This window comes from Chrysemys picta, chromosome 3 (assembly GCF_011386835.1).
Source record: "Chrysemys picta bellii isolate R12L10 chromosome 3, ASM1138683v2, whole genome shotgun sequence".
Classification (NCBI taxonomy): Eukaryota; Metazoa; Chordata; order Testudines; family Emydidae; genus Chrysemys; species Chrysemys picta.
The window spans coordinates 168,724,655-168,738,384 of record NC_088793.1 but is presented as its reverse complement, the minus strand read 5'-3'; the positions used below and the strand labels follow the sequence as shown (position 1 = coordinate 168,738,384).

Here is a 13,730-nt window from a genome sequence, read left to right as displayed (position 1 = left end):
ACCTTCAAATCTCTTATTTAACAAACAGTACCAAACAGTAATTTCAAATTAGGTCTATAACATCTTGCTAATTTAGGATGCTCCTTCAGAGAAATCTTTTTATGTGCATGTATACATTTAGTCTGTCACACAGCTTGGTAAGTAAATACATCATCACCTCTTGACTACTATACTCACCAACTCTTATTTTTGTGAATTAAACTACATATGAGTTAAATAGATGGCAAGTGAAAAGGCTGTAGTGTGACCTCTGATTATCAAGGGCATTCCTGTTTCACTGAATATCCTATGATATGAACAAGGCTGAGGTAGCATTCTTGTAACATTTGTAAACACCACATTGTCTTATCTTTAGCTCCCCCACCTCTCCCATGTTCTCACCAATCCAACATGCATATAGCCTTGCACCCTGGTGGCAGCCGCAGCAGCTTAGTGTACTTGTCTTCACTATGCAGACTCAATTTCATCCACTCTTGTCAAGGTTCAGGTTATCACCTGCTTCTGAAGTATGTGGGGAACACTGGAATATAGGATTTACCAGTGGTCCATCTAGTCAAACATTCTGTCTCTGACGGTGGCAAGTATCAGATAGATCAGAGGAAAGTGCAAGAAATCTGTTTATGAGAAGACACAGGAAGGAGATTGGGTATTCTCCCTTTCTCTATCTGCTGCTTTCTCTCACCAGAAAAAAGCTCAAAGCAGGAGAACACACTTTTGGAACCAGGCTAAGGCCATTTTGGAGAAAGCAAAGTAGACTAATGCCACCTTCAACATGTTGTCCTTTCCCACTTTCCCACTCTTTTTAGGTTAATGGGAAGGAAAGGTTCTATCTTTGATGCCAAGGTATGTGTTTACCTTTGGATTTAAAGGTATCTGCTGCCCATTTCTCTCTCTGGACACTTGACATCAACAGTGGTCCCAAAAGCTATGGATTCCTAAGTCCCCTAAGGAATTAATATTTGTAAAGATTTTGAAGGGCTCTGAGTCTTATAACTAGACTGCCATAGTTATTAGCCTACCATGAACACCCTGTTAGAAGGAGACCAGGAGAGTTTTACTCTGACCTCTGACATGTAGGTCCTACAATTGGTCAGTGAGGCTACAAGATCTGGTTTATAAAACAGAACCCAGCCCTTCACTTTGCTTTTCTCAGGAATGCTTTCAGGCCCCTTTTTATGAAGAGATGTTTCAGGAAATTAATTTCCTCTTGGTAAAGAAAGCTATCAAGCTTGTGCCACTAGGTGAAAGAGTTAAAACGTTTTATTTCAAGTACTTCCTGATACCTTAGTAGGCAAGAGAGTTCAAACCCATCTGGAATCTCAGGGAGCTAAATGCATATTTTGTCAAAGAAAAATTCCAGATGATAAGTCTGAGAGCCATCCTACCTCTTCTAGTGGAAGGCAACTAGCTGTGTTCTCTAGATTTTGCTGACACCCATAAGAAGTAACTCAGATTTCTGTTATCTTTTCATCAGTGTTGGTATCAATTATTTTCACAATATGATTGGCAGTAGTCATAGCATACATGCACCTGTATGTGAGTGGTTCCAAACTTTCCTAGATTGGAGGCGCCACCTGTGGCAGATCTGGGTGGCCTGCGTCCCTGTATGTCATTGATGCATCATATCTTGTTTATGTCCTTTTTCTGTATCTTTTTCTTTTTTCTTTGCTATATGTATCTTTAATTTTCCATTTTTTAAAAATTCTGATTCATACCTCCTTTCTCCCAGTTTGCACCTTCCTTCCTCTGCCTCTCTGTGAATTCTCGAATACTCATTTCTTTCTCAAAATTCTCTCCCACTTCTCAGTCTCTCTTCTCCCAGTCACCTTCCTTTCTGGCAGATTCTCCACCTTCTCTTCCAAATCACTCAGCATACTTCTCTCTCTTCCCCTTTCCTTTTTCTCTTCCAGTCCCTCCCTCTTTCTTTCCCCCTAATCTGCTCCCTTGGTTTCAGTCAATATTTTTTCTTCCCCCCTTCTTCAGTGCATAGCCGACAACTTGGGAAATTCTGCTGCAGCAAATCTCTTAAAGTAGCTAGGAACCTAGAGGGCCACAGGCCTCCATGGATACACAGTTCTGTGGACATTCTGGTGAATTTGAGATTATTTGGTTTTAGAAAGACATGAGATAAAAAGCAGAGAAAAATTCCCTGAAGGGCTACCCTCAAGAAGAATGGTCCAGTGGTTAGAGTGCTATCCTGAGTTTGGAAAACTGGGTTCAATTCCCTACTCCACCACAGACTTCCTGTGTGACCTTGGGTAAGTCACTTCTGCCATGTCTACACTAGCAAGCTTACAGTGGCACAGTTGTACCAATGCAGCTGCGCCGCTGTAAAATCACTCATGTAGCCACCTTATGCCGACAAGAGAGAGCTCTCCCACTAACATAATTAAACCACCCCCAACAAGAGGTGGTAGCTATGTCAGCAGGAGAGCATCTCCTGCTGACATAGTGCTGTCCACACTGGCACTTCTTTTGGTGTAATTTATGTCATGTAGGTGTTTTTTCACACCCCTGAGTGACATAAGTGATACCGACAAAAGTGCTAGCCTTAGTGCCTCAGTTCCCTGTCTGTAAAATGGGAGTAATTGGGGTGGTGTGGAGATAGATATGTTAAAGACTGTGAGATGCTCAGATACTGTGGAAATGGGGACTATATAAGTACCTTAGTAGACAGCTAGAAATCCTAACTTTTGCCCTATTGCAGTGGTCACTCTAGGGCTATTGAATGACGGGAACATATGTCCACTCCAGCCACACCCCTACTCTCCTTTGGTGCGTGTTCATTTTCCTCCTGTCTTGCCAAAGACTGCCCCCTTCACCTGGAGCTTTTGTGCCTGGCATTGAAGCCCCCACCTCGGAAGGGGAATATTAGGGGCTTAGAGCTGTTTTACAGTCTCTTTGCTCCAGTCTGTCTGGTGCAAAGGAATCTCAAGGCAATGATGAATGGGGCCTAATATCTGTAGAACTTCACATTGCCATTTTGAGAGTTACTTTTCAGAATACAACTACAGGAGTTAGCAGCCATGGTAACAGTCTTAAATGCATAAACTGCAGTTGTTCCCAAGAAACTATAAAAAGGGAAATTATATCTTAAACTGTAACAACAGCTCTTCTTAAAGACAACACTTACATGCCTTGTTAAATTGAAGATATGGAAAATCAACTAAAATGTAAGAATAGTGGAATTCTCGGAATTAAGGAAAGTGTGGCGATTTGAACTGCTGACTGGATTGTATTTATTATATATTAATATTCTTATTAATGTAACAATTACTGAAAAATAAGTTTAACTCTTCTGTGACATCTGGAAACTATTTTTATCCTGCTAATGTTTGTCAAGTTGCATGTTAACATTTCTGAAACAAGCTCCACGTTTTAAAATGTTTCAGAACCATGTTATAGACATTAATTGTCATATCTGCTTTTCCTTGTCTTTGAGACCAAGTTTTGGAGCAAATACAGTGACAAAAAATGGGCATTGCTGTATAGCTCATTCATGGGTTTCTAGACTATGCTGGAGTAATCAGTAGAGAGAGTACCATTTTGCATTGCTGAAGTAAGATTTTGGACCCATAGATAGCCTTTTCACATTTCCAGCACTTTATCCAGTTAAATAAAGCCTCATGTTATATGGCACAAAGTCTATATTTTGGGATTTTGACTGCCAGAGAACTGTTGGATGAAAAACTTGCTTGCTTTAAGGGAAGAGCAAATTACCTCTTGTGTGGATATGAAGATTTCTCTAAAAATTCTGTCTTTCTAGAATTGTAAACACTTTAAAAAAATTTATTGAAGTCTTTCTCTAATAAGAAATTACATGCAATTTAAAATAAATTATAAATAATATCTCCATCAACGTTGACCTTAAAATTTGCTTTATTTCATTCCTGTTCCAGTCTGTTACCAAATTGATTTATGTATATCTCACCTGATTTATCAAAGGATATTGCATTCCAGGTATGAATAGGAAAGGGAGAGAGAGGTCAGTCTTGAGATAGATATCTCTATGTAGGGACACACATCAATAATTTCGGCAACATACAGCAATGTTACGTATGTGGTACTAAAATAAGACACACCAAAACCCTGATGTTGCAGACATACACGCGAATTTGGCTTTATGCACTGAAGTCATTGGAACTACTCAGAGTGTGCAAAGTTAAACATGTGAATAAGTCTTTGCTTAACTTCAAGTCCCTGTTCCAAAGCATGGGGTACTAAACCATTGAAAAGAAAAGGCTAGAATTTTTTAACATGGGCAAAACAACATATCCCCCCCCAACTTCATTCTTAGAAATAGCTAAACTCTTTTCCAAAATTTTGGCTGAATTTCACTTGTTTTGGGCTGAAATTTGTCAAATGCAATTCACTCAAAGGTAAGCACCCAGTATGGAAAATTTCAGACAAATAGTAAAAGTTTGGCAAAACTATAAACAACTGAAAACAGGATCATATAATGGGGAAATGTTGGGCAATGTTATTCATAGGCAGTGCAACCAGTACCACCAATAGTTGTGTACTTACTCTGTTTGTACTCTAGAAACTGAGTGGCTTTATTGGCCATCATGAATGTTTTGTGCCAATTTGTGTATATCTTTGATTTGCCCATTTTTTTGTTTCAGAAACAAAACTCTCTCAAATTAGTATCTAGAAACTTTGCTAAATTGAAAACACAGTTTAGTAGTAGAACAAAGATTCAATCCAAGGAATTCATACTAATTAGTCAACTTAGTACACAGTTCTGGAAAGTAATATGTGTAAATAGTTAACGTTATTGACGCTGTGCACAACCCTAGTTAAAAAGATGAAACCAGAGTCTAGCTTGTATCCACTGAAGAAGAGAATACAAAACAAGAAGTAGTACTGCATAAGGCAACACTACCTGAAGAACTGTATACAGTACAGGTTACTATCTCTAAGGATGTATATTATTGATAAGGGTACAGTGTAAGATTACTATTATCGTTACAAGGAAAGGTTTTAGAGATTTGTGCATAATCTCACTTAATAAGAGGAGATTTTGAGCTCGTGTAGCAGAAACTTTAAAACACTTGAGAGAATTTGCTAAAATTGATCAATATAAATGGTTATAGTAATAACTAATAAGCTTAGATATTTAAATAAGTACATCCAAGAAGTATTTGGGTAGACTTTTGACAATATAAAGCACTGTACAGGATAATTGTTAAATATTATTTAAGAAACTAAGAATAAAATGGGAACTCAAGCATTGCATACACAAGTTAATAAAATCAGAGTAAGTTGTCAGGGAATACTATTCAAGTAGAAGGCAGATGAGTTCAAGACATACCAAGATTCATTTCTGATGAAGGGAGGGATGGAGACAGATGGTGAGAAACAGGACAATGATAAATGTAATTTTTAAAATAAGAAATAGATACCAGATAGCCATTCTTAGTTCCTTCATTTTTATAATATACTTCTATTTTTAGTCCATTTTGGCACTTGGAAGCTTGGAATCACTTCACTAATTCAGCACTGATCATTGTTTATCCCTTACACAAGGGATGCATTTCTGGTCAAGCTAATGGAATCGCTTTCAGGTCAAAAACAGTTGCAGCAGAATCATAAGCAGCAGTTGCAGCAGAAGTTAACAGAAAAGTACAGTAGACTCTGCAGGCTCCCACGTTTTGTCAGCAAACCAAAACAAACTACAGTTTTATTGGCTCACAATATAAACAAACACAAGCTAAATGGAATTTACTATACCAGCAACAATAGTCTCAGTTGTGGGAGTTTTTACTTCTCCTGAGAGAAAATTTGGAAGTAGCTCTAAAGAATGTACGTAAATGACATTTAACATTTCTAGGGAATCTAATATTCTATCAGATAAAAATTATACTTTATTAATTTGTATTAATACTAATAAAAAGTAATTGTGCTAACATATGACCATCAATATTGAATATATTCATCTATGATTAATAAAACTATTCTTGGAATGTAATGAAAATGCAGTGTATTAATATAAGATTCGAACCTGAAAAGGAAGTGAATGCCAACATTTCCACAGGCAGAGGATCAAGCCCATAATGAGTATGAACCTAAGATGTTTTAAATACTTGGGAGCAAAGAAAAAGTGCCATTAACAAAATAATTCATGTATGCTGGTACAGCATGTATAGTAGATTAAATACTGGTTCTGTCAATTCCAGCTTACTTTAAGAACCTCTACATTTGAAAAGATTACAGTATTGTGAATAAAAACCAAAATATATAGCATTTGGAAAAAGAAGATTGTTAAAAAGGGGCTGCCTCCCAATGTACAGATATATTCCATGTTGACCTTAGATTCCCCACATTTTGGTAGGCGAATCACATGTACATAATTTCCTTTGGAAAATTAAAATGCCAAGAAATCTGTTTCATAGTAAAATAACATTTTTTTCACATACACACACATAATCTTTTCATTTTAAAGGGAAGATAAACCCTTCATTCAATATTATATATTTATATTTTCTCCTCTCCTTATGATGTGGGGTTATTCAGTCAGTTGAACTTTTCTCCCATCCAAAATATTAAAACGTGAAAATTACATTTGGACTGTCTGAGCTGCATACCAGAAACAGCTAAGGGTGCTTAATCATTCAGAATAAAAAAAAATATTTCTTTAATTTTTAAACATGTATTTCATTTTATGTTTTATTAAAATTGTCTTAACATTTGCATAGAACCCCCTGAAGGATTAAAACTTGAAATTTACATTAGATTAAAAAATGAAGTATGAAAAATACTGTATGTAGCAAAATTGCAGAGGAATGAAAGATGCCACTGAGAGTGAAGATATTCATGGAAACTACAAAACATGACTTGCAAAAATTCTGGATTAATGTAAAGTTTATCGTTTTAAAGAAACTCAGAACCAGGTTCGTTATGAAGTTTTCAGTAAAGCATGTCTCCCACAATATTGTGAATATTTAAAGAAAAAATGTACAAGAGATGTTCAAAGCTAACTTACAAAAGTGTGTTTTGGTTGTTGTTTATATGTCTAGGGAATTACAACCACAGGAATAAGGTTGTAGTTTCCAGATGCTAATGAGAGACTCATTCTTGGAAGTGGACTGGAAAAATTAAATAAAAGAATGATAGGATTGTGGAGATGATGACCATTTGGGGAAAATAGTTGAAGATCCTACATTTGCAAACACAGAGAAAGGAGCGTTACCAATAGCAGGATACTTTTGTTGGGACTAAAGTGGAAGGTAATGGACCAGAATAAAGTGGAAAAAATTAACAAAATTGGGGATGAAGCATTTTATAAACAACAAAAAATGTGAGAAGAAAAGCATTCTATTCAGCAAGCTGTTGAAACCTTAAAGCATGATTCTACTCTGAAAAATGTCTGTGAAAATGTTCACATAGTTCACATAATTATAAATGGTATGTTTATAATAATATTCAGCCTGGCATAGGTTGCTTCTATGGGGACTTATGGAAATCCCATTGAAGCAGGGGAAGACTTCTGTTGACTTCAGTGGGCTTTGAATCAAGCCCAGAGAGGGGCACTCTTGAAAATAGACTAACATCCATCTTTTGACGGACAGAGTTTAAAGAAAATCTTTACTTCTGACTTCAGTCCGCTAATGGCCATTTACTCAGGGCACATCTTCATTACCCGCCGGATCGGCGGGTAGCAATCGATCTATTGGGAATCGACTTATCGCGTCTAGTGAAGACGCGATAAAATCAATCCCCGATGGCTCTGCCGTCGACTCCGGAAATCCACCGCGGCAAGAGGCGGAAGCGGAATTGACGGCGGTGCGGCAGCGGTCGACTCGCCGCCGTCCTCACAGCCAGGTAAGTCAACCTAAAATATGCAACTTCAGCTACGCTATTCACCTAGCTGAAGTTGCGTATCTTAGGTCGACCCCCCCCCATAGTGTAGACCTAGCCTCAGTGTGACTGCTGATTGTAGCAGCAGTCCATCATCTGCTTGTGTTCATAGATTCTTACCCATAGTTCTTAACATGCCCAATCAATAGAATCTCTCAGAAAGGGCCGATGTATATAAACATAGTTTTTAAATTTTAAACTTTGATCTATACATAAGTTGATCAAATAAATATTATTTGTTGGTTATATAATTTTGCTTCTTACTAGTTAAATTCTTAGGGAAAATGCCCAACTTCTTATTTTGAGCTTTGATCGATTCTATGTGATTTCACTGGTCTCTGATGTCCATCAACAATTAGATTCTCTTCACAGAGTTCCTGCTGATAATAGTTTAGTGCATGCAATAATACATAAATGACAATAGCCATTTATAAACCATCATTTGCCAAATTAGCACATAATGGTATCTGTGCTACCACAGTATCCCTTATAGTTAGGGTGGGGGAGATCCATGGTAACTGTGATAGTAGTTGGCAAGTGTTAATTTTTAATGGCTTCTGCTATATTTGAACTCCTTCTCTGAAATGGTCTTCTAACATCCCTATTTCTGTGTGACCTGCATTGTCTGAGGAAAGTACCCATAATATTTCATTTCAGTGACTGCTGAAGTGTTATTTGGAATACAAATATATGTAGGGTTGGAAAGGCATATATTTGCAATGCTTCTATGCTACTGGTTTGTAAAAGAGGGGCTTCTTGCAATAGAAAAATGCAGGACCAAATTAATCTCTGGTGTAACTCCATTGAATTCAGTGGAATTCCATCCAGAATGTACTAGGCCAATAATGCTGGGCAGTTACTAATCCATACTTCTGTTTGCTTGACTCTGAACTTTGGGGCAAGGATTTAAACAAATTGAGAACAGGCACAATTGATCAGAAAGAATTTAGGCAGCCGTGAGATAATGGGCCTGATTTTCAGAAGTGTTGGATTACTTGCTGTTCCAACTCAAGTCAGGGGAGTAGCAGTTGCTCAGTATATAAGGAAATTCTGTCCTCTCTGATTAAGAGTTGGACAAGGGGTATAGATATGTATTCTGCAGCTTGGATCATTTACATCTGTGTGTGCACATAGGGGAAATAAAATTTAACCTGAAGAAAGGTCTATCTAATATTAGATGATTCTTAATACAAAAAGCTCCACTGTTACTATTTAAAAAAAAAATACTTTACCTCGAAAACCATTTTCAGTCTAATTCCTTTAAAAACTTTGTTACCTCTTTATGTTGAGTTAAGGGCTTTTTTGGTTCTGAAATGGTTTGTGCCTGTTTACACTGATTATACAAATGTGTACTTAAATCCTTAATATCGGCATTCAAAACCTGTTTTTAATAGTTTACATTGTAGTTCTCTTTGGTAAGTAAGCTTTCAAAAATAAATAGTTAAAAACTTGCATTTATGTTTCTGCTTTTTTGACATTTATGAATCACTCTAGCTGCTTAAAAGGAATTTTCTTCTCTTCACTTTTACTCCACCTACGTTAAGAGCACCTTTTCTGTCACACAGCCTTATGCAGTTTTCCCATAGGGACATATGAGAGAGTTCATCGAAGTGGGAAAAAAAATGAATCACACAGTCATTTTATTTACTCATTTAAGACAATTGTGGTGCTTATAGCTATCCGGACACACTTTGGTTTCTCTAAGTTGTGCACAAATTACTGAAAAAAATTGTCATTGTAGATTGCAACTTTTAAAAAAATAAAAAATTGAGTCATAGCTGTATGGTGGTAGTTGTCTCATTTAATGTTGTTTGTGGGCATTTTGCCACTTTGAGCAGAAACTATTGCTTTAGATTTGAAATAACATTAGTGACATTGTCTGACTATACCGAAAGAAGGAGACACTTGATATGGTTTTAATCAGGACGCAACTTTATTATTAGATGTCTGGGACTACTCAGCAGATAAAAGTGTACAATGTAGGTAACCCTGTAATTACCCAGGGGGCTTCCACCAGCTACCCCTCTTTTTCCATCCAGGTCCCTCCAGCATAGATTCATAGATTCTAGGACTGGAAGGGAAGCAAATCCATTGCCATCCACTCTCCCTCATAGGAGGGGTAAGGTGGGCTATCAGAAAGGGGGGGATTGGCTCCCTGCCGTTCTAACCATAGGAGCCCCAAACTCCACACCGTTCTGTTCCTTTAACCAGCACCTCCTTTTTAAGTCCTTTACCAGGCCATTTATCTGGTCACTGGATACCTTCCCTCTGGAGTACCTGCACTGGACAGCCACCCCATACTTACAAAATAAATTGTAGCCTGCCACCTTCTGTGCCCACCATAATAGGTCTTCCCTGCCACCCTCTGTGGGGAAAGCAAAAAAACCCAACCGCCCTCCACTGAAGCCAATGTGGTGGTGTGGGAAAAATTCCTTTCCAGCCCCCCTAAAAAGGAGCGACTAGCGCAATGCCCACAGCAGGTTCAAACCCCACCTGATAATCACACCTCAAGGGGAGAGATGGTTGGTGATACCTTGCCTGCTGCATGGAGAAAGGGGTTTCCAACACCAGGGCTTGCACCTTTAAATCCTTTCACCCTTACATTCCGAGGGGGTGAGTCAGTGCTGCAAATCTGACCACCTACCTTTTTGCAGCAGTTTGACCTTGTTCATAACTTTTCCCTTACCATCAGCTGAATGAAAACTGATGATATGTACAGCCAGCTCGTCAACAACCTTACCAAGACTCATCAATAAGCCTGGAAGCCCTGCATCTTGGCAGGGGGTTAGACTAGATGACGCTTGCTGTCCCTTCTAACCCTATAGTTCTATGATTCTATGGTACATATTTTACCTGTGTCTTTGGAATTTCTGTTGCTTCTGCTAACACAGACCATATTTTATTTTCCTATCTGCAGTTTACTTTGTAGTGCCAAGTAGTAAAGCAATAAGCTAAAATTTGAAATGAGTGCATAAAGTCAGGCTTCTACATCTGTATTCTGGCACCTTGATTTTCCATGGTGCTGAGTAGACACAGATCTATCTGTCCAGCTGGTGTCAGTGGCAGCTGAAGATGTTCAGCCCGTTGGAAAATCAAGTCACTTTGGGGATTGATCTAAAGCTCACTAAAGTCAGTAGTAGTCTTTCCAATGGCTTCAGTGAGTAGGCACCAGTCTCTAACTTCCAGGTACCCAAATTTTGAGCCCTTTGATTTGAATAACTAACAGAGGATATGATGCTGAGAAGCCATTAAGTTTAAGTTCAGTGGGTGAAATTCACCTATGAGAAGGGGCATGTTGCTAGTCTTTTGCATTACTTAAACTCTGTGTAAAGGCTGAACAGGTAGTCCACTGACTGAGCACCTGCTCAGGGGTGCCAGTGCGGTCCCTACAAGCCATGGAAAAAAGGCCTTTGTGCCAGCCCTACATAAGATGATGTACTAAGCCACACTGCCAGTAGGCAAGGAGAGAGGCTGCAGATCTTCATTTACATGGATCCATTATCCCTAATACTTCACACAACTGACATGGAGGAGTTGTAGTCACTATTTCAGCCTGTTGGAATAGCAGCCACATAGGAGCTACTCAGCAATCTTCCACTGTGGGCTGGGGGTGGATTTCATTTGCCCAACTGCTTCACGCTCCCAAAACTCTGACTTAGTGAATTGCACCCAATAGAGTTGGAGGGGCCTAGCACATCTCACAATCAGGGCCAGAGTTTTTATATTGTGTAAAATATTTATGTCATGCATATACAATTCATGTATTCAAGTAATTTGCTTTTTTCCCTATACATTGTCTCTAAAAGAGAGAGATGAGTTATTTGTTTATTAACATAGTGTGTTTTCAGGAGTATCCTATTTAATTTGAAACATCAAGAAATTGAAGATAATTGTAGGGTTTAAATGTTGTGTCCAGATGTTTGAATTCAGTCATTTTCCAAAGCAGTTAATAACCAAATGCTACATATATTTTCAGTTCAGAAAGTGTATAAGTAAAGAGCTATCACTTATTCACAGCAAACTGTATTCAAAGAATGAGAAGAACACCTCCACTGGATGAACTGCAGCCTCCACCATATCAGGATGATAGTGGTTCTCCTCACCTCTCTTGTACACCCTCTGAAGTTGATGACAGTAAATGTGAATTTTCCCACTGTAGCAACAGTCCAAGATGTTCATACAAGTGCCCAAGTGAAGGAAGCACTGGACATGAAATAGAAAGCTTCCATAACAAAGGATATGAAGAGGATGTACCCAGTGATAGTACTGCTGTCCTTAGCCCAGAGGTAAATGAAATACAGTCTAGCACTACACTTGTAGGCATCTTGGATGTAACACAATAGTATATTAACTTCTCTTGTAGATCTTATAAATATCTTGATTTTAATTTACATCTTACACTGACTGTGTACATTAACTTCAAAGGTCTATTATAAAGAAGAAAGATGTATATTGCCAAATAATATAGCAATAAGATTTTAACTTGCTCTGTATAATTATCTCAATGACACTTCATTTTAAAACAACTCCCCAGCAGGAATAGTTTATTTTTTAAACCAGTAAAAGCTATGATATCCGTTATCACGGAGAACTATATATTAACAATTTGCTTCTTACAACAATTTTCAATTAATAACTTAGCAATAAATCAATCAAAATTATATTTCTCTTAGTGCCTTTCATATTAAACTCCCTAGAGAACTGGAGAAAAATCTTGATTAAGTATCCTTACGGTTTTGAGATTAAAGAAATATTTTTATTATGGATAATGTAATAGATTTATGGTACACTTACTTTCTCATTTTTCCCTTTGTAATTTGTAATGATTATTCTTCCTAAACTGAATTTTTAATATTTTTATATGTAGATGTCTAAAATGTGTAAAGACAAGCAATAGTATCAATTCTTAAACCAGAATTAAACAATTTTTAGATTAAAAAAATCTACATTATAGCATCTCCTATTCATTGATATGAACAAGTCATATCTTCAGCCATATGAAAGGACCTCAGAATTTACATTGAAGTTTTACATGTTTGGAATAAATACTTCTTATATGAATAATACAATGATCTATATTATACTTCAAAAATATCTTATTAATACAGTATCTTTTGTCACACTAGCCATTGCATTTCTTTAGCTCCTAATTGTATCAGTCCTTGGACTGAGGTTATTGAGGTACAGTATGCAAGCATACAGAACCATTGCTTTATCTTGATCAGAATTATTTGTATTATAAATTCAGTTCAGGCCCAACTTTGGTCAAATGGCTCCCTCAGTAATCTAGAATTTTCCCATTCCCTAATAAATAAATAAATGGGGATGAATGTAATTTTGATGACATCCAGGAGGTTTGAGGACCTGTTGCTCCCTCCTGATGTCCTTGTAGAAATTGGTCACTGATCATGACTATGGCTGTATTATTTGTATGGTAATCACAGATCTAATAGAAAATGTGGAGTTGACAATTTGCTGTGTAAAACATGCATTGAAACTTTATGCCCCCTTTTTTAAAAATAAACTGCTAATGCAGAGAGGAAAAACGTGAGAGATGTGGATTTTTACTGAACAAACAATATTGCTGACGAAGGGATATGAATACAGCAGGTAGCTGAGGAGGGCTTTGTTGGAAATAGATGACCTGTTCTTTGGGCTTACTTGCGTTGAGCTTGCTGACACAGACCAGAGATCACAGGACAGTCATGGGAAAAGAAAACGTAGGTGCATAGATAGGCAACCTGGCTTTCCCAAATGGAAAAAATATATATAGATGGATAAATATTGTAGTCAGAAGGGGGACCAGACAGCAAATGTGAAAAATCAGTACGGGGTGGAGAGTAATAGATGTCTATATAAGAAAAAGCCCC

The 13,730-nt window shown here is 37.6% G+C and overlaps 1 protein-coding gene across 10 annotated transcripts in view; it reads left to right on the top strand.

The window, feature by feature from the left end:
• The window catches only part of SYT14 (synaptotagmin 14), a 210,480-nt gene that overhangs the window by 137,225 nt on the left and 59,525 nt on the right, over positions 1-13,730 (top strand). For all 10 annotated transcript variants that reach the window (XM_065589530.1, XM_065589531.1, XM_042855127.2 and 7 more), the window contains one exon: positions 11,878-12,146. In XM_065589530.1, coding sequence (XP_065445602.1) covers positions 11,878-12,146 — 269 coding nt within the window. The remainder of the gene's footprint in view (positions 1-11,877; positions 12,147-13,730) is intronic.